This window comes from Heloderma suspectum, chromosome 1 (genome assembly GCF_057233095.1).
Source record: "Heloderma suspectum isolate Gila_16-S chromosome 1, 16-S_ref, whole genome shotgun sequence".
NCBI classification, from domain to species: Eukaryota; Metazoa; Chordata; class Lepidosauria; order Squamata; family Helodermatidae; genus Heloderma; species Heloderma suspectum.
In genome coordinates, this window is record NC_139458.1 from 162393006 (window position 1) to 162415177 (window position 22172).

At 43.3% G+C, this 22172-nt stretch overlaps 1 protein-coding gene across 1 annotated transcript in view; it reads left to right on the plus strand.

Annotated features, from left to right (window-relative positions):
• ACMSD (aminocarboxymuconate semialdehyde decarboxylase) overlaps positions 1–17787 on the plus strand; it is a 99619-nt gene extending 81832 nt beyond the window's left edge. The window contains exons 9-11 of the mRNA XM_084808971.1: positions 4791–4963; positions 12666–12764; positions 14991–17787. Of these exons, the coding sequence (XP_084665097.1) occupies positions 4791–4963; positions 12666–12764; positions 14991–15053 (335 nt within the window). The 3' untranslated portion in view covers positions 15054–17787. The remainder of the gene's footprint in view (positions 1–4790; positions 4964–12665; positions 12765–14990) is intronic.
• The last annotated feature ends 4385 nt before the right edge of the window (positions 17788–22172 follow it).

Below are 22172 nucleotides of genomic sequence, written 5' to 3' on the forward strand. Positions count from 1 at the left end.
TTTGCTGACTGCATAGAGCTTCTCCATCTTTGACTGCAAAGTACATAATCAATCTGATTTCGATATTGACCTTCTGGTGATGTCCATGTGTAGAGTCGCCTCTTGTGCTGTTGGAAAAGAGTGTTTGCTATGATCAGCGTGTTCTCTTGGCAGAAGTCGATTAGCCTTTGTCCTGCTTCATTTTGTACACCAAGGTCATGCTTGCCTGTTATCCTGGTGATTTCTTGACTTCCTACTTTAGCATTCCAATCCCCTATGATGAAAAGGACATCTTTTTTTGGTGTTAGTTCTAGAAGGTGTTGTAGGTCTTCATAGAACCGATCAACCTCAGTTTCTTCAGCCTCAGTGGTTGGGGCATAGACTTGAATTACTGTGATGTTGAATGGTTTGCCTTGGATTCGTACTGAGATCATTCTATCGTTTTTGAGATTGTACCCCAGTACTGCTTTTCCCACCCTTTTATTGACTATGAGTGCTACTCCATTTCTTCTAAGGGATTCTTGCCCACAGAAGTAGATATAATGGTCACCTGAATTAAATTCGCCCATGCCTGTCCATTTTAGTTCGCTGATAACCAAGATGTTGATGTTCATTCTTGCCATCTCATGTTTGACCACCTCCAGCTTACCTTGATTCATTGACCTTACATTGATACATTGACCTTACACGTTCCTAAACAATATTGTTCTTTACAGCATCGGATTTTCTTTTCACCACCAGACACACCCACAGCTGAGTGTCCTTTCGGGTTTGGCCCAGCCGCTTCACTCCTTCTGGCGCTACTTGGAAATACCCTCTGCTCTTCCCCAGTAGTATATTGGACACCATCCGACCTGAGGGGCTCATCTTCCAGTGTCATATCTTTTGGCCTTGTGATACGTTCCATGGGGTTTTCTTGGCAAGAATACTGGAATGGGTTGCTATTTCCTTCTCCAGTGGACCACATTTTGTCAGAACTCTCTGCCATGACCTGTCCGTCTTGGCTGGCCCTGCACGGCATAGCTTATGGCTTCACTGAGTTACGCAAGCCCCTTCGCCACAACAAGGCAGTGATCCATGAAGGGGTCAATGGGAATGCAGAAAGCTTATAGTAATGGGGGAGGGAGGACTGAACCATAGGTGAAAGACATTTCTCTTTCCAGACATCACAATATAATTCCAGCAGAATCCAAAGCTACCATTATATTTAGATGTTTTCTGGCTCCCTGATACTAATAAGTCAGGAGGGAATAGTATAAAATTTGCTCTGCAGTAATCACACATTCTCTTGTTAAAGTCACAGTTGAATTTCTAATTCCTCACTTCTTGCAATTTGTGTGATTAAAATAAGGCATATAACTGGCTGAGTTTGTTCTGATTCATTTTCAGAGCAGCAGCATAATAAGAAAGTAATATGTAAGGATATTTCTTGTGCAAGCAAAAGAGCCAGCATCTTGGAAATATGTTACAGAGCTCTCATAGATTGGGACATGGTGGCTTTGTGAAGGAAGGAACTACTCTCTTTTTATTCTACCAAAAGACATAACTGATAATCTGGACAGGGAATACTCTAGCTTTACTAACAGTAATTAATCTATTTTAAAACTTTCTCTGCTACTACTTGTTGAATTCTTTATTATTTTACCTTAGAGCAACAGGACTATGAGAACACTAACCAGGAATTGATATCCTGTTGACAAATCTAAACCTTGGTTAATGAATCATAATTCTTAGCTTGCTGGTCCTAACTGGGATTACTCCTAAAATGCTACTTTGATTGATTACGTTTTTATCTTTCCCTTCCTTTAAGGAGCCCAGGACAGCATTCATGGTCTCCTCTACTATATCTTCACAACAGCCCTATGAGGATAAACTGAGAGACCATGACTAGTCCAAAGTTAGTCTAGTAGTATTTTATTGGCCATAACAAAAGAGGAGGTGATAATACTGCACATGCGTTACATTCCAGAGTCACAAAGTGTTCCAATTACTTAACTAAAATAAGAACATTAAGGGCACAATCCTTTGTCTGTTTAGGCAGAAAAAGAGTGGACTCTGCACCCTAGTAAGTTATACAAAAATATATTTCATGAGTAAAGATAAAAAATTAAATTAATGTAGCTAAAAACAAGCCAGTAATGCATGTTGACAGAAGTCATGAAGTTATACATCTCCTTATGAACTGGCCCTTAATCTGACTGTAGCAGTGAGTGCAACCTTTCTAGTTACGTCTGCAGCTTTGGCTTCCCCAGGAAAACGGCAGTATTCCCCTCATAGTAGGTCGGATGTGCTATCTAAAAGTGGTGGTGTCCTTTTGAATCTGGCATCCACATATAGAAGTCAGCCCAGTAAGAAAAATTATAACATTTATTCCAGGAGTTTAATGAACAAATGTGGTATGCCTGAGCCTTGAGCTAAAATCACATAGAAGAGGTGAGGTTTTGTTTTTGTTTAATTAAGACTGCAGTCCTATACACGCTTACTTGGGAGTAATTCTCATTGAGTTCAGTGGGACCTACTTCTGAGTGGAAATGCATAAGATTGTAAAGAGGTTTTTTGTTTTTTTAATGCACAGCAAAACCAGAAGCATTAGTTGAAAGGAAAAAATAAAAATGTTACCATACTAGGAAAATTGCTTGTCCTAAACTGTGAGTGACAGGCTGTGGCATGTGCCATCTTCCATAGAAGCCAGGAAGGGTCTCCCTGACCATTTCACAGCTAGCCATTCCACCTGACGCTGCTAAGTAGTAGTTAACTAAATGTGAAAGTAATAATAGTGTATTTTCTTCTTTGTAATTCACTTGTAGATTGAAAGCAACTATATATTCATTAAATACATTTACCTAGATGCATCAGTTTTGTGCAACTCATTCCCAGATTTTTTTTCTCTAGGAATCAACCACACTTATTAAGTTTGGCCTACATGCTGGGGATGGCAGAGGCATGAACAGCCAGGAATGGTATCGGTGGGGACAGCACTCCAGTTATTATTTTTATTATTTATTAGATTTATTAGCCGCCCATCTGGCCGGTTACCAGGCCACTCTAGGTGGTGTACAATACAAATAACAACACAAAATACAACAAATTTACACCATCAACTGAACAAAACAACACTGTTCTAAAACAACAACAACAACCCTAACCCACTCCAAATGTCCGCCTGAACAGCCAGGTTTTCAAAGCCCGTCAGAAACTCATCAAAGAGGGGGCATGGCGGAGGTCCCTAGGGAGGGAATTCCACAGAGTGGGGGCCACCACAGAAAAGGCCCTCTCCCCAGTCCTCACCAGCCTAGCTGTCCTGGCTGATGGGACAGAAAGAAGGCCTTCTGAGGCCAATCTCACTGAGTGGCGTCCCTGGTGTTGTTGGAGGCGCTCCTTCAGATAGACTGGGCTGAAACCATTGTTGTTCAGTCGTTCAGTCGTGTCCGACTCTTCGTGACCCCATGGACCATAGCACGCCAGGCCTTCCTGTCCTCCGCTCTCTCCCAGAGTGTGCTCAAGTTCATATTCATTGCATCGGTGATGCTATCTAGCCATCTCATCCTCTGCCGTCCCCTTCTCCTTTTGCCTTCAATCCTTCCCAGCATCAGGGTCTTTTCCAGGGAGTTTTCTCTTCGCATTTGGTGGCCAAAATATTTGAGCTTCAGCTTCAGTATCTGTCCTTCCAATGAGCACTCAGGGTTGATTTCCTTTAGGATGGACTGATTTGACCTCCTTGCAGTCCAGGGGACTCGTAAGAGTCTTCTCCAGCACCACAGTTCGAAAGCATCAATTCTTCGGCAATCAGCCTTCCTTATAGTCCAGCTCTCACAGCCATACGTTACTACTGGGAAAACCATAGCTTTGATTAGACGGACCTTTGTCGGCAAGGTGATGTCTCTGCTTCTTACTATGCTGTCTAGGTTTGCCATAGCTTTCCTCCCAAGGAACAAGCGTCTTTTAATTTCATGGCTACAGTCACCGTCTGCAGTGATCTTGGAGCCCAAGAAAATAAAATCTGTCACTGCTTCCATTTCTTCCCCTTCTATATGCCAGGAAGTGATGGGGCCAGATGCCATGATCTTCGTTTTTTTAATGTTGAGTTTCAAACCAGCTTTTGCACTCTCCACTTTCACCCTCAACAAGAGGCTCTTTAGATCCTCTTCGCTTTCTGCCATTAGGGTGGTATCGTCTGCGTATCTGAGGTGGTTGATAATTCTCCCGGCAATCTTAATTCTGACCTGTGATTCATCCAACCCGGCGTTTCTCATGATGTACTCTGCATATAAATTAAATAAGCAGGGCGACAATATGCAGCCTTGTCGTACTCCTTTCCCAATTTTGAACCAATGGGTTGTTCCATGTCTGGTTCTTACTGTTGCTTCTTGACCCTCGTACAGGTTTCTCAGGAGACAGGTAAGGTGGTCTGGTACTCCCATCTCTTTAAGAATTTGCCAGAGTTTGTTAGGTCACTGCCAACACCTTGAATTAGGCCCAGAAAACAACTCAGATAACCAGTGCAACTCCTTCAGCAGTGGAGTGATGTGGTCTTGCTGACAGCTGTTCAGTTCCAGGTATAGGGCAAGATCAAACCTTTCAAGTATCATTTGAACTGGTCAGGAATGTCAGAAAATAGTTCTTACAAATGGGGATGGGAAGGTGGGGATCAGTGAAGGAGCACATCCATTTCATGCTGAAGGTTCTAGATTCAATTCCCAGCTTTACGATGCCAATAATGCCTACGTAATGTCAAAATATTGAAAGGTGTTCCCGTAAGATTACATATATGCATTCAGGCCAAGGAATTTACAGTGTATGTTTCTTTTTAGGTGGTTCTTTTCCTTACACACTGGGGCGTATTTCCCATGGATTCAACGTGCGACCTGACCTGTGTGCAGTTGATAATAACATTGATCCAAAGAAATATCTTGGTTCATTCTACACGGATTCACTCGTCCATGACACACGTGCACTGAAGCTGCTGATAGATATAGTAGGAAAGGTGAGTAAGAGAATGTTTTGCATGGTTAGTCTCAAGGTTACTGCTGATACCATCCATGCAATTAGCAATTGTGTGAAGTTTTTTTTTTTTTTAAGTAAATAATAGCAACTGGGTCTCTGATATTTATTTATTTATTTATTTATTATTACATTTATATCTCACCTTTATTTTCTCTTGCAAGGAACCCAAGGCCTCTTCCTACATAGTCCACCTCCTCTCCATTTTATCCTCACAATAATCCTGTGGGGTAGGTTAGGCTGAGAGTCAGTGACTGGCCCAAAGTCACCTAATGAGCTTCCTAGCCAAGTGGAGACTAGAACGTGGACCTCCAGAGTCCAACACTCTAATCACCACACCAGCTCTTGTGGATTGAGACCCTGATTAGGGTAGGGGACTTTCATCATTTGTCCCTGACAGCCCAGACAAGGTCCCCTGTGCCTGTTATTTGCATTGCGAGGAAAACTCCCATTGGCACCCATGGGAGCTTTCCTCCTAATGCAAATAACAGAGGTAGGCCCTCCCAATCTGGATCAAGACTGGGACTTGGATTCCTGCATTGACTTGGATTCCTGCATTGAGCAGGGGGTTGGACTCAATGGCCTTGTAGGCCCCTTCCAACCCTACTGTTCTATGATTCTATGAAGACTGCAGTGCGGGGGGCGGGGGGCAAAGAGTTAAAAGCCACCCTCACCTAGATCCCAGTCCAAATCAGGTGCCATAATTCCTGCTATGTATACTTAAGAAAAACATTCACATAATTGCTAATTGCGTGAATGGTGTCATGTCTAGTTTGACCCTGAGAGTAATCAAGACCTGAATGTGCTCAAGAAGAGGGATGGGATGAGAAATACTTATGACAGCATGCAAGCACAAGGAAGGAGCCACCTTTCTGTAGCTGCTAAACATTCCTTCTGTCTTCGCTTTCTCCTGGGTGGAAAATAAATAGGAAGAGAGATGGAAGCCAGAATATGTCTCTTCTCTTTAGCACACCCTTGTCTGACCTTTCTTTCTCCCAAGGAATGAGAGGAAAAGAAACAACAAAGGAAACAAATGAGACAAATGTTTACCAGGGAGAAGATGTACCTTCATCCTCTTGGTGTGCCTGAAATTGACCCAATTTGCATGATCACCGCAGTCAGTGAATATTTTGAATATTCAACTCCTGGCGGGTTGTCATAGTTTGCTGTGTCATCTGAACCCAGGTGACAGGGGCTGTTTGAGGGTTAAACAACCCTCAAATTACCCTATAACAGACCATTGGTTATTTAAAGGTTGTTTAACACTCAAACGACCCCTGCTGCCTGGATTTGGACGACATGACAAACCATGGCAAACACCTCACACACCCCTGCTGGGGGATGAATATTCAAAACGGCTGCCAACACAGTAGGCTGTGGTGATTGTGCGAACCAGCCCATTGTGTCTTCTTCCTTAATATCAAAAAGGGTGCACAGGTGAGGGCAGCATGCACTCTGTCACCCTAGAGGCATTTTGGCACCAGTCTAGATCTGATATCAGTAGTCAGCCAGGCGAACACACAAGACAAACATATCTGCCCCTTTCACTGTTAGTTTTAATCTCCTTGGGTCAAGTTCCTTACTTTTTATTATTATTATTATTACATTTCTATACTACCCAATAGCCAAAGCTCTCTGGGTGGTTCTCAAAAATTAAAAAATCTCAAATACAGCTTGATAAACATATAAAAACTTTAAAAGTTAAAACAGAATAAAACCAGAGTAAAAGCTAGTAGCAGCGTAAAAAAAATATATCTAAAAACGCAATGTATTCAAAAACAAAACTGTGAAGGACAAAAAAGACTTTTGTAATCTTATTTGATTTTGTAGGGTGGCTAACAGGGAATGGAAATGTTTTCACAATGCAGCCAAAAGCCTGAGTTCAGAATTCCCAAACTTGGGTGGGAGTGGGAATCTTCATGACAATGGAACGAGAAGAGCATTAGAGTATTATCCAGATTTTCATGAAATTGGCTTTGGTCCATCAGCAGCGCACAAAGCAAGAAAAGCCAAGTATGCGCTACCTAAAATCCCTCTTCTCTTGCTTTGTGTTCCCCTGACGGGCCAAAGGCAATTTCCTGAAGAACGTCATCAACCCTGTAGGTGCTGCTCAAGGAATGAGAGGGTTGTTCCCCACTCCTGTCCACTCTCCCCTGCTCAGGGAAATTTACTGGAAGCCCTGAAGTAAGCCCCTGTAGTTTACCCCACACCTCTCCCCACTCATCCAGCATTGGGGTGAATCCCCATCCTATATCTGGAGAAAAAGCAAACATCGCAGCATGATCCCCATGAAGGCTTACTTGAAAGTAAGTCCCATTGAACTCAGTGGGGCTTGCTCCCATGCTTGAGACTGCAGGAGAGTGAGATTTACTTCTTACTGAGAAGTGAAACTTATCGGGGGGGGGGGGGCTTCACAGAGACTCTTATCCAGCATTGGGATGTGTGAAAGATTAAAACTGTGCTTTTATGAATGGAGGAAACATCCTGCATTCTGTTAATGACTCAAGCCACTATCCTGACCCATTCAAATAGTGAAACTGCACCTTTAAGGGAGAAAACAGCAACATGGTCCAACTTTCTCAATGGGAAAAAGTGGTGCAGACAAAAGGCAGACTAGACACTCACTCCCAATGACAACACCCCACCAGCACAATTAAGCCCCATTCCAGCAAACAATAAGGGAGTTCTAGCTCCAGCCCCCTTTCTCCTTCTCTGGCCACTTCTCCCCACTCACAATGGCAGGCTTCTCTGCTCCCATGATTGCGATAATGCAGTAGATCGCTACTGCAATAAAACCCTAATACGCATTTGTTTAATGCCAAAGGAAACAGTATAAGCTCCCTGTTCACTTACTTTTCCATGAAGAAGCCAAAATCCCAGATTATCCAGTGCAGCATCTGAAGGCTCCCCATGACAGCATGCCACCACCCCAATTTCGCCCCATTCTAGCAAACTATCAAGGAGTTATAGCTCCCACCCCCTTTTCCCATTCTGCATATTTTTCCATGAAGACGCCAAAATCCCAGATTATCCAGTGCAGCATCCGAAGGCTCCTCATGAGAGCACCCAACCACCCCAATTTTGTTCTATTCCAGCTAACTGTAATGGAGTTATAGCTTCCAACCCATTTTTACTGCAAGCTTCAGAGAAGCGAAGTAACGCAAACATCAGAGAAGTGGTGAAGTAACACAAGGATCAAACAAGCACCAAAGTAAAGCAAACTTCAGATAATGAATTAATCTGACATCAGAGAAACAAAGCAATGCAAACATCAAAGAAGTGAAGTAACACAAACATCAGAGAAGCGCATAATGATGGCTCTCAACAGGGAAATGAAGGCTAGTTACTCCCACTGGTAAAAATTGCAGCGCAATTCTGAAGGCTCAAAAGAGCGCAATAGCACTTTGATGAGTCAGAAAGGCAGGGTAGTTACTCTAGTTAGTCCCCCTGGGAATAGTAGTGCCAATGGGGAAAATGAGTGAATGGAGGGGGGGAAGCCCCACCCCTTGACCACGTCACTGCCAGGTCACAGCCAGGTCACAAAGGCATGCCCAGGAGTTAATGTGGAGGAATATGGCACAATGCAGCGGAACTGCTTTAACTGACAAAAAATGGAGTAAAACGATTTTCTGATAATGTAGCTTTTCAAGATGGAAGCTGCTGGTTGGCAGCACACTGGCCACTTCATCATGTACTACAAACAACCTCAAAATGCTCCTGATCTGCAGGAAATTCCCCTTGAAGACAGCCCCCTGGTGCCCTCCAGATGTGTTGGACTGTAACTCCCATCATTCCCATCCAGCATGGCCATGGGGAAGGCTGCCCTAGACTAACTTTTTAAAGCAATTACTGGGTTCACACAATAGCTGTGGCTCATTGTGATTTATTTAACCCTAAAACAGGCCATGGGTTCTGCGAGAAGTCTTTAACCCTCACACAAGTCACCCCTGCCTGGTTCAGATGACACAAAAAATGAAGGTCGCAGCTGGAATTTTAAAAATGGCCCTGGGTATGCAATCCACCATGGCTGTTTGATTGTGTGAACAGGCCCAATGAATCACTCCTGCTCTGAAGGATGGACAGATTGACTCAGAACATTGATCTGCTTCAATTACAGGCTCAAAGTTTGTAGCTGTGTAGGAGTGTGTAGTATGAGAGAGAGAAACTGTAGTTTTGTTCAGGCTGCAGCCAAAAAGATAGGCCTCCCTCTGAATGTTTTCGAATGTTGCCACTGGTGGGAAAGGGGAAAGGCATTGTAAGCAGATAAAAGAGGATGTGCTGGGATGTTGTAAAGCTGGAATGTTGTAAGTAGATAAGAAAACTGTGCTGGAAGGTATTGTTCCCTGTATGTACGTGTTTCAACTGCAGTAGTCCCCACTAGCATGTCAGTATCTGATTGGCTGACAGCTGTGGTGCAGCAAGAAATTGCAGACCATATAACTTATTGCTTATCTATACCATGGTGTGGACCTCCTGTGTGTGCAATTCACCCATGCTAGTATGCTCTGTTCAGAAAGGCCCTTTTGATAGAGCGATCCACCCATACTAGCATGCTCTGCTTAATAAAGGCTTATAGGGTCAGAAGACCCCCAATCTGCTGTGGTTCTTGGGAAGGTCTGAAAGCTTTCCTCCTCAAGTACTATCTGCAAATATATTAATACATGCTGGCTGTACTCTGTAACTTTCATCCTTGATTACATTAAAGGCAAATTACTCCTTCCAAAAAAAGGAGTAAGAAAAATTATTTCTACTCCCCTCAAAGGAATACGCATGCAGTGTTAAATTATGACAATAGAACCTCCATTATCTAAATGGTTCACATCGTGGAACAGGTGAGAAAGCTTTATGGTAATGTATGGCCATTATATAGAAATAATCAGATACCTAAAACTTTTGTAGATGAGCTTTGACTTATAAGCAAAGCAAGGAAGTCAACCCACCCCCCTTTCTTTACAATGGATCTGGCTAGCAGCACTAGTAAAGAACTGAAAGGAAGCAGTATTCACCGTTAGATAAGATCTTCATCTTAGCAGCTAAGCTGCTTTAACATTAGCTGCTTTAGGAAGTTCTGGGGGAGGGACCAAGCGAAGCAAACGTGAGTAAGAGAACTCCACGGTGCCCTTCCGCACAATTTTCGCACGACACACCTACACACTGCCGGCGACACACTAATGTGTCGCGACACACAGTTTGGAAAGCTCTGATCTAGAAAGTCCCTAAGGACATATAAGCACTTTACATGTCAGACATGCTTGCTCTGTTCACAACTGTTTGCCCTGCTGAATACTGTAAAAGGGGGAGAGGGGCCATGTGGCTGCTGTGTAAGTACAGTGGGCACATGTGCGGGGTCTCTACCACCATCCTCCAAAAGGCACAGGACAGACCAAATTGGGCCTATGCTTTGACATCATGTGGAGATTGGAACATTTCTTTCAGAAACCCCATGGTGACACCTACTGGAGACACTATTAACAGAGTACTATTTTAAAGAGAGGAAAGGGGAAAATGTCCTGTAGTGCTCTCTTCACCCTATCCCTACATGGTCAGCCACAAGTACAAAAAGCATGATAAACTATTCCCTCCAGAACCATTGCTTTGGACTTTGCTTTTGATGTATAATACAGTAGGACCTGGTTGTTGTTGTTTTGATGGGGTCTGTGTGATTGTTTACATTTTAATGTGTACAGGGGAACTACAGAGACAAGTAAATGTGATATCTAAAAGCAGTTGTTTGTAATTTTAAACATATTAAAATGTCATTTTGTATCCTCTTTCCACTTAGTAAGAAGCAAACCAATGTATATGAAATCATGTATTACTCAATACACCTCCCTCTCTTGTTACAATTTTACTTTTCCTTCCCTTCAGGATGTAACTTTATGAATGATCTATATACCCACCAGGGAAGGTAGGATACTACAGGCCGAGCCTCCCAGCTATCTCTAGCCATTAAGAAGGGAAGAATAGCCTGATTATAGAGAAAGGAAGAAAGGGATTACCTTCTTTAAGTACCAAATCCTCCCTTCCTTCTTTCTTCCTCCTTGGTGGATAATGTTCACTAATTGGATATGCAAAAGCAGCCTACCCTTCTGTGGTAGAAATTTAAATGCTGCAAAGAAAACAAATGCTACTTTGTAAAAAGAATCTCAACTCCCTTTCTTTGTGGTGGTTAAGACGCTGAACTGCAGACTGGAAGGTCGGCAGGTCAGCAGTTCGAGACCCAAGTGCTGCATGACGGGGTGAGCTCCCGTCTTCAGTCCCAGCTTCTGCCAACCTAACAGTTCGAAAGCAAGAAATTGCAAGTAGATAAATAGGTCCCGCCTCGGCGGGAAAGGTAACAGCGTTCCGTGCACCTCAGTGTTCAGTCATGCCGGCCACATGACCACGGAAGCGTCTTTGGACAGCGCTGGCTCTTTGGCTTAGAAACGGGGATGAGCACCGCACCCTAGAGTCGGACACAACTGGTTGAGGACACCTTTACCTTTTACCTTTAATTTCCTGATATCTTTTAACTGCTATATCACAGGCCAATAATTTGCACACACACACACACCCTGACACCCCCCGACACCCCCCCGACACACACACACACACACACGCCTGCCGCCGCCCCCCAAACAGTTTGACATATACAAGTGAAAATATTCTACATTGGCTATAGAAAGCCATGTAATTACACTGGTGACAAGGAGATCAATCACATTGCATAAAGAAATCAATTCATCTAGTACAAGGTTATCAAATTTAAAGTTGCAAAAAAGGACAATTAGAATGGCCAATGTTTTGGTGCACCTTCCCTCTAAAAAAAGGCTAAACTGTTTGCAGCAATTTGGCAGAGAGAGAAAAATAGAGTATTAGAGCTTGTTCCTGCTGATGCAAATTTTCAGTGCTGCTTGGGGGGTGATATGTAAAATTGCAGCTTTGGCTCATGACCAATAAATAAGCTTTGGCTCATGACAAATAAGTCACAAGATCAATTTCTTTGCCATGAGTGAGCAAAAACAGTGGCTCTAACAAGCAGGATGGTCATGGGTGCTGGCTGGATGAAACACAGCCTGGATGAAATCATCCGCCAGATTAGCCAGGATAATGCCAACATTTAATTTTCAGCCACCTTTGAGCTGGTATTGCCCCCAAATGATGTTGGCAGCGAAAGCAAGTATCCTGTTTTGATTGTGGACAAACCAGCCCTGATCAGTATTAGTCTGTGAATTGCATGCTATAACAATTTATGTGCTTATCTGTTCCATTTCATGTTTTCCATAAAGACAATAAAGATAATTTATTGTCTTTATGGAAAAATTGTCACAGAGAAGAAGGCCAGGATCTCTTCTTGATCACCCCAGAGTGCAGGACACGGAATAATGGGCTCAAGTTACAGGAAGCCAGATTCCGGCTGAACATCAGGAAAAACTTCCTGAGTGTCAGAGCAATACGGCAATGGAACCAATTACCTGGGGAGGTGGTGGGCTCTCCAACACTGGAGGCCTTTAAGATGAGGCTGGACAGCCATTTGTCAGGGATGCTCTGACTTGGATTCCTGCATTGAGCAGGGGGTTGGACTCGATGGCCTTGTAGGCCCCTTCCAACCCTACTATTCTATGATTCTATGATTCTATAAGTTGAAAAATGTGTATCCATTAAATGCTAATAGTTGACATTCACCTGCTTATTTCTGTTTCCAGGACAAGGTGATGTTGGGAACAGATTATCCATTTCCACTTGGGGAACATCAACCTGGGAAATTGATTGAATCCATGGAGGAATTTGATAATGAACTAAAGGTACAATTATTATATTCTTTAATTGTTTCAGTTTTTGAGCATATATTTTAGACTTTGTTTTAAAAGCTGCTGCTGTCAGTAGAGTGATTTTTATCCTGTTAGACTCTCACTCAAGCTTAATAAGTAACTCTGCCTTATCACCTCACCTCAAGTAACTTATTTAAGCACCCACTTAACCACTTAGTGAAACTGTAGGCTGGGCCATATTTTGACTTACATTTATATATGCAGACTGATAGCATGTAGTCAGATATATTTCATAGGGAATCCCAAGATGAGGGAGTAATAGTCTAAATTCCTGCTCTTCCTGAAACCAATCTCTGTAACAGTTCTCTGGACTCACATTGAGATGTTCTGGTAGAAGAACAAGTGCAGTGCAAGTACCAACATGAAGGGACAGAGCCTTCTGTGTAAAGAGGCAGTAAACCTCAGAATATCAGGTCCAAAATTAGATGTGACACAGGAAATCTCTGAACAGGATCTTCCTTAGTTTTATTTTTTTTTTTATTTCAAAGCAGCCACAAGAGGAAGACTGGGGAAGCACCCTGGGAAGGAACATGTTTACTGTATTCCCCTGCACTGCTTTCCCAATTTAAACTCCCCCTGTCCAAAAAAATTGCCCCACAGGGGAAAATATACAGGTACCATATAAGAAGGTATCTGTATGTTTCCTCCTGCATAAGCAATTGAAGCTTGTTGAATGGGTGGGGAAATGGAAAGGGTTAAACACCCTCTCCCCAGTCCTATTGCCCAGTCTTTGAAATGGCCAGGTGTGGCTGCTAATTAGTTAAAAAGGCCATCAGATGCAGAGGTAAACAATGAGGAAAGATTATCACGCCTTTCTTGGAAGTAGCCAAATGTATCTGGCTGTTGGAAAGAGAATGATTCTGATCCAGCTGTGTGTCTCTAGGACTAAACACTGGAACTATACATAAATAATTCCATTCACAGCTTGGCAGAAACCCTGCACAGAATGCTTCTTTCTTTGCCCTACTTACACCCAATCACCACTTACTGGCATTTCTAAACCCATATGAAATTAAGTTAAATTATTTTCAACTTATATTTTAGGAAATCTGTGCACTTAAAAAAAAATAATTACATTTGCACTTCTCTTGTATATAAAATGACATGACTCAAAGAGGTTTTTTAAAACGTCCAAGTATTTTATTTGTTTGTTTATAACATCATTCTATTGAGCATTATTTCATAGAAGTGAAAGAACTGAGCACTCATCACACTAGTGAAAATCATGTTTGACAATACCCTGATATCTTCACATTTGTGCTGATCTGTAGATGAAATGGATGGTCAAATGAAGTTAGGAATTTACATATGTGCATGTTTTTCATACATGTGTGTGTTGGTGTGTTTTTCATAAATATGTATTGTTGCCTATAGGGCAGCCTTCCCCAGTCTGGCACCCTCTAGATATGTTGGACTAAAAGTGTAGGGATGGCCACCAATTTGGATGGCTTTAAAAGGAGGTTAGACAAATTCCTGGAGGAGAGGCTGTCAAAGGCTACTGGTCTTGATGGCTGTGTGCTGCCTCCAGTACCAGAGGCAGTGAGCCTATGTACACCAGTTGCTGGGGAACATGGGTGTGGGGGGGTGCTGTTGCGCTCGTGTCCTGTTTGTGGGTTCCTAGTTGGTAGCTGGTTGGCCACTGTGTGAACTGAATGCTGGACTAGATGGACCCTTGGTCTGATCCAGCATGGCTCTTCTTATGTTCTTAAGTCCTATCATTCCCTGTGCTTGCTGGGAATTATGAGGGTTGCTATCCAACACATCTGGAGGATGCCAGGTTGATGAAGGCTGCCCTATAGGCAACAATAATACTCACCAGCTTGCCATCAACAACCATGAATTGTTTCCTGGTGACCACCTACCCAGTCCCAGGACAACATGATATAATTCTATGATTTGGAAGGGACCTTTGAGATCATGTAGAACACCTCCTTGCATAATGCAGGCTCTGCCATGGAAGATGAAGCTACAGCATCTCTGACATCCCTGATTATGGCCATCCATAATCACTGTCTACTAATGCCCCTAGTTGTTTGTTCTATTTCACAATTAATTTGAATTCATTTTTATGCAATGACTCACTGGGAATTTTGTTTGGAAAGAATCCTGAAGCAGAAATATTAGTTCCTTTCTCCAGCCATTGTGTACATACAAAACATTTGTTACAACTCTCAAAAACATCATTATTTTTTGTTACAGGATAAGCTCAAATTTGACAATGCTCTTGCATTTTTGGATCTTGAAAGAAAGCAGTTTGAATAACATTAGAATGACTACAAATATTTATCTGTAATGTTAGGTCATGTACAATCACACAGCTACATCATTATATGTATGAATTTCCTTACCAATTCCAAAGAAATGTACGTATGATTTATTGCTTTTCTACAAAGTCTGAGTCCACCTTCATAAATGTTGTATGCATTTGAGCCTTTATACTGGCTGCACAGATTTCGGAGCTATTCCACCTCTTCCATGCTATAGATGTTCTGATTCCATATCCTGAATGCTAATAGAACAACTATGTCCCTTCTTCACACATAGCTGAAATGCTTAATTCTTGAAATACAGGACATGGTCCTTTCCATGGAATGTCTATGCTGAGTTGCACTTGGCAGAGACTCCATCCATGTTCATGCACACAAGGCAGGGCAGCTGAATGCATTTCTCTAATCCAGCTCTGAAGTGAGGGAAAGCATAGAGCCTTCTTGAATTTTCAACATGTTACCAGTTAATCAAAGTTAAATATTATGCCTGTCCTGCACTTATTTAAGCATTACAATGTGACACAAAGGTTTGCATACATATAAGCAGAGCACATAACAAAATAACTCAGATAACAGGAACACCAACTTAATATTAGCACCTCTTTAACCTGCAGCTACTACTACTACCACCACCACCACCACCACCACCACCACCCCCTCTCTTTCTCTCTGCCACTACCAGGAGCCACTGGGATTAGATATTTCCGTCCTGGACATTCTGAACTTCTAGCTGTGTGGGTTTCTCCCACACAGCTTCCTCAATGCACTGCCTCTCCCACACAAGTTCCCCCAGTTCTTTCAAGGGCTCAGGAATCCAGACCTTTCCCATCCACTTTCTCTGATTATTTCATTTGAGGATCCTGGATCTTTCCATCTCTGCCACAAGCCTACTTTAGCACTATTCATGTTTACTTGGAAGTAAGTCCCAGTATGCTCAATCAGACTTACTCCCATGTTAGTGTGCATAGATTTCTGCCACAGAATGGTAGTGGCACAACATGTCTGCATGAAAGTGAATGGAGTACAACAAGTGTCTGCATTTGGTTGAGCACTATTATGGGGAGGGGGTGGGGAAAGAGGGCTATGGAGGAGGCAATTTAATTACATATATGTTTCTTGCCATCTAAAGTATGTTTTGTATGGGTTGTTATTATTTTGCTTTATCCTATGGTCTGTTTTCAACATCATTGTGTGATTATTTCAGGTGATTCAAACGCACACTGTATTTGAAATGAATTAAGTTGAAATATTTGTATATCCAGTATGTTGTTCTGTCACCTGTCTACATCTTGATAATGTGCATATTCTGTAACACTGCAGAGCAGACTTGTATCTAGGACGTATTTCTTTCACCAATAAAGGTTGAGTAAGTGACAGATCTTAAAGCTGGGGAGGGGATGTGGCTCAGTGATAGAACATGCATGCCTTGCATGAAGAAGATCCCAAGTTCAATCCCTGGCATCTTCAGGTAAGGACTGGAAAAATTCCTGCCTGAAATCCTGGAGAGCCACTGCCAGTCAATGTTGACAATACTGGACTAGATGGAGCAATGGTCTGTGTCATTTTCCCTTTTGAGATTTAGCTGCCTGTAGAAACTCCATTTTGTGAAGCTGGGGCTGCACGCATTCATTAAGCCACCTGCACATATGATTTCATGTTGTTTTAGCCTCCAGATCTCCTAGGCCAGAGCTGAACTCTTGCCAAAATTACATTGACTGATTTCAGCTGGGCTGTGGTGAGTTTTTCACCCTCAATCCCCTCCTGAAAGCTGAGAAATTATTCAGTCTGCCAGTGATGGGCTAAGGAAGCTTGTCTCTGAGGAAACTATTCAGTCAGCTAGCAATTGGCTCAGGGGGTTACCCCGACGAAGTTGTCCACCCAGCTAGGGATTGGCTATGGAGTCTCACCTCACATTTGTCAAGAGCCTGGGTGAGTGTAAAGCAAGTGGGGTACTGTTGCCCTTATACTTCATTCTGGTCTTCATTTTCATTGTTGTCTACCTGTGCCAACTTGCCTCCAGGCTTGTGGAGTGCTTGGATCTTGGATTGGGTTCTGACCTATTGGAAGACCCTTACTTAGATAAAGTATAGGATAGGCTTAGGTATTGTTTTGTTATGCTTGCCTGCAACATTATTCCAACGGGGTTCTCTGGTTTCTTTGATTTCTGTACACCTTTTTATCTTTCCCTCTTTCCTATATAAATAAACTTAATCTCTACCTTTAGAGCTATGTGTGCTTTCTTCCAGGTAAAACCTCACTATTAATTCCAGATCCTTCTCTTTGGTCCTGCTACTGCTTAGTTTTAGGCCTAGAAGCTTCAAATAGAGGGTGCTGGCTTGGCCCCTTATTTCTGAGACTCAAGGACAGCCCTGTAAGGTCTGAGAGTCCTCTGGCTCAGACTGTGGTGGATGTTAAGGGGTGGTGGCAGTCTACTAGACAATTGTTTGCCCACTTCCTACATAGCAGGGAGTTGGGACCCCCCCCCCTCTGCCCTCACGATCTGACTTGGTATAAGGCAGCTTACTAAGGCCTTAAAGTTGTTGTAAACCACTGTTTCTCAAACTAGTCTCCCATATGAAATGTAATAATAATACAAGGAGGTTGTAACTCCTCAACCTGCAATATGGGAATCATAACATTGGTCTGTATTACAGGATTGTTGTAAATCACTATGGGTGCTTCTGCCTACAGAGGGTCCCTAGTACTATAAATAAAAAGGCACTGTGCACTTATTCAGTCTTTTCCTCCTAACTGATTTTTTCTCCTAAGAAAAAAGACAGAAGTGGATACAAATAGATGGGTTAAAACAAAAAAGGTTACAACAAAAAACGGTTACAAATCATATTGACCCCCTTGTAAAATGCCATACTTGGGGCAGCAATTGCAGGATAAAAGCCTCATCTAAAAATACCCTCACTGTCATATCCTGCTCAAATCTGCAATATTATAACATTGGTCTACTTTTAGGGCTATTACAAGCCACTCTCAGCCTCAGTTTTTCTGTACCCCATCTATAACATGGAGATTAGAATTCTGGACTATTTTAAAAAACTAAACACACACACACACACACACACTTTCTACACATGCTAAGACCCAAGAGGTTTGAAAGTGTATGAACTCCTGTCTTTGCTCTACTTTTGTGCAGAAAGAAGATGCGTTCTTGCCATTTTATTTCAGTGGAAAAGCCCTGGATTTTTTCATTGTCTCCTATGAGTAGCTATAACTCTTACACTCTGAGGGAAAAAATGGCATCAAAAGTAACCAACAAGTCCAGTCTGGAAAAAAAAAAAAAAGACTCTCTGAATTTCCTAGTCAATGAACTTTTTTATGTCTCTAACTCCTCTACCTTCTCCTAACATTGTCTGTTTCAAGCATCTATATACTGCCATTCAGCAGAGTGCCCAGTGTGGTTGACAAAACAAAACAAAATATTAAGAGCTCAGTCCTACTGCAGTCCTAATTAGAACTTCCAGGATTAAATTAATATTTTGACATATGTTTCTCATTTTCAATGCAATCACTATTGAGATGCCAAAGATGGAGAGAGGCCACTCTTAAGAGCATTTCTACATGAGGCTTTTATTGCATGCCACTCACAGAAGTTTGTCGGTCCTTTACATGACATCGTCAACCTCCAGGACATCTCCCGTGCATTCCTCCCTTTATCCTGTTTTCAAACAGATCGGAGATAAGCTGTAATAAACCTTAAGGCGCAATCCTATGGCCACTAGACAGTGGCTAGATGGCCATAGGATTGGTCGGTTCCAGGAGAACCCCTCCCCTGCCGCCTTGTAGACAGCGTGGATTGTCCCCATAGGATTGCGCCATATCGGCAGTGTGAAATGCCGCTGTTTCACTGTAATTCAGCCACTAGATGGTGGAGTTTCATTGCTGAGAAGGACCGTTTTCAGTTCCAAATCACGTGTTCACCTTCTAAAGGAGCCCATCGTAAACCCAGAAAAACTCAGGAAGCAGAAAGCCCTAGTAAGGATGTGGGATTTTTGCTTAATGTAGAGAAACCCTAAGTCTATAGATCAGAGCCTTCCAAACTGTGTGCCGCGACACATTAGTGTGTCGGCGGCAGTGTGTAGGTGTGTCACGCAAAATGCAGAAAATTGTGCGAAAGGGCACCGCGGCTCTCCCTTACTCGCGTTTGCTTCCCTTGGCCCCTCCCCCGGAACTTCCTAAAGCAGCCAATGTTAAGGCAGCTAAGGCTTAGCTGCTTTAACATTAGCTGCTTTAGGATCATGTAGCGTCTTGACGTAGGATGCATGTGATAGGCGGTGTTGGAGCAGTACGGCGAGGTAGAGGCGCGGGGCGAAGAGAGGGGAGGGGAGGCGCTGCCCTGGGAGCAGAGCTTGGCCGATGCTGGGGCAGAGAAGTGGCAGTGGTCACCAGCCCTGCGAGCTTTCGAGCGCGCCCTTCGTGGACTTCTGCACCGCGCTCCTGCGCGGCCAGGCCAGAGTAGCGTGCGGGTGGAAATGCCGCCTGGGACTGGGACTGGGACTGCACCAAGCATGCCGTCCGCCATCTTGGCCAATTGGAACGGAGCTCAGTGGAGGCCAGAAGCCTCAGAATCAGTGTGCTCCCAATCACCCGGGCGAGTGCAGCTGCAGGCTGTCACCCAGTCAACCCACCTGCTGCTGGCTGAAGGGAGGCCACCCTCCCAAACCCAATGTGGCAAACAGCAAGCCACCCACCACATGGCACTTATAATTTGATTTCTGCCATTTATTTTTATTTTTACTCTGCTGTAATTGTGGATTAACCACCCACTGGCAGTGTACCACCGGAGACTACTGAAACTGGGCTCTGGACATAGGCATTGCAAATATTTACAGCAATATAGCCTTGTAGTGAGACATATATATTTACACCATTTTTGTTGGAATTTTGCTTCTCTACTTCATGTGTTTTCGCAGCTGAGCTCCTACCTGGGCCTATGTGTCCTAATATGTATTGTAAGTACTTTAGTTAATTTTGTTTATTTTTCACATTTTCTTGCACATATTTACATACTGTTACTCATAAATGACAACAGTGTATGTTATCTTACAAATCATATATTTTTAAAAATATAAATGAAAGGTTTTCATGAGTTATGTTCTATCCCCATACATTTCGTTATTACAATTTATGTATGTGTCCGTATTTCTTATAACGGTTTAGTTTAACCTCTGGTTTGCTAGTAAAACTGAATTACCGTGTCACGAAATGATGCATGTCTAAAAAGTGTGTCACCACCATGAAAAGTTTGGAAAGCTCTGCTATAGATGATCACTTTGGCAACACTTCAGAGTTTTATCCTTAATGCTACCACAGAAATTATATCAGACACATGCACCACTTCATAAAATACCAGATAATTGCCTTTTTCCTCCTACCTCTCACCCTTTCCTTTTTTTCCTATAGATTCTTCCAACCAATCAGGGAATAGACTTCTAAGTAAACTCATGCAGGTTGCTGATTTCAGGTTCCCTGGAAACCCCCACCCCTTTTTCTGCTCCCCCCCCAGCAGAATTGTCCCTAGAAAACAATAGAGAAATTTAGAATTTTAGCATAGCTGTGATTGAGCTTCAGTTTATCCACTTTTTGTCAGAAACAACATGTAACAACAAAGGGAAAATGCTTTTTCCAACACAGGTCTATTTCATGTTAAAGTGATTTTGAACTGGGATTTTTAGAGCAATCCTATGGCTGCTAGTCAGTGGCTAGACAGCCATAGGATACCTGGTTTTCTGGGAACTGACCTCCCCGCACTTCTGGGTCCTTTACAGAACAGCCCTGTGCTCCGTGCTTGCAAGAGGAGTGTGGAGCGGCTGAAATGGGGTGTTCTCGGAGGGTGTCCCAGGGCAGGGAGGGTGGAAATGCCTGTACGACACATCCAGTGTGTCATACAGCAGCCTCCTCCCCAGCTCTGCCCTCCTGCGGCTAGACAGCCGCAATCGACTGTCTAGCTGCAAATGCAGGACAGGAGAAGCGCAGAGGGAATGATCCCCTCCGCGCTTCTCCTGCCCTGCATTGGATAGGCGGTCACCCCTGAGTTTGGAGGCGGCCGCCTATCTGCATAGGATTGTGCCCTTAAGCAGTTAAAACCCAATACATCTACATGATACTCTATGGACGACAGGCTGCATGTAATTGGGCACAGAATCTGAGGTGAGAGGATGTCTGAGAAGGTAATTTAAGTAGGCCAGCCATTTCTACAACCTGAGGGTGTTTTGTATGAAACAATTTTTGGCTGGAAATCCAAACTAGCCTGAGACCCACTCTAATATGCAATATTAACCTCAAACTGCACCACAGGACTGCTGTAAGCCATTCTCATTCAATGTGGGGATAATTGGCATTATCGGTATTGGCAGGGGGATTTTTTTAATGTTGAAAAACTAAAAAAAAAACCCAAGACATTTCCTCCACAAAATAACTGAGAAAAAATACAAATGCCTCTTTATTTGCTGCTGTCATTTTTCAGTGGACACACAGCTGCCCACTCATAACTATGCTAAAATTCTGGATTTCTCTATTGTTTTCTATGGACAGGTGTTTCTTTTTCTCCAGGAGAGTATAAATGCGGGGGGGGGGGAGGAGAGAGAAGTTTAAGGCTGCAATCCTATACCCCAGCTTTCCCCAACCTGCAGATGTGTTGCACTACAACTCCCAGCATCCCCAACCTGGTGGCTGGGAGATACTGGGAGTTGTAGCCCAACACATCTGGAGGGCACCAGGGTGGGGAAGGCCGCTATACCCTTTTTCCTGGGAGTGAGGCTTACTTCCGAGTAGACATGTATTGGATTGCACTGTAAAGGAGCCAGGAAGTTTGGCCACCAGACAACAGGCAGTTGCGGCTTTAACTTCGTCGCGTCGCCATGTAGGAGGCCGCCTGACTAAGACCCTTGCCACAACCACCATAGAGGAAAAATCCTAGAATCAAACCTGGCTTCCGGTTTGATTAGCGCTCTCCATGTTAGAACCTCCATAACCACCCCTTGGCAACTCTATGGTTTATTAAAGCCGGAGCGTAGCGGAAACGTCCGGCTTTGCCGCGCGGCTCTGAGTTCGCGCGAGACAAGCAGCGATGGAGGAGGAGCCGGGCGCGCCGGTGGCGGGC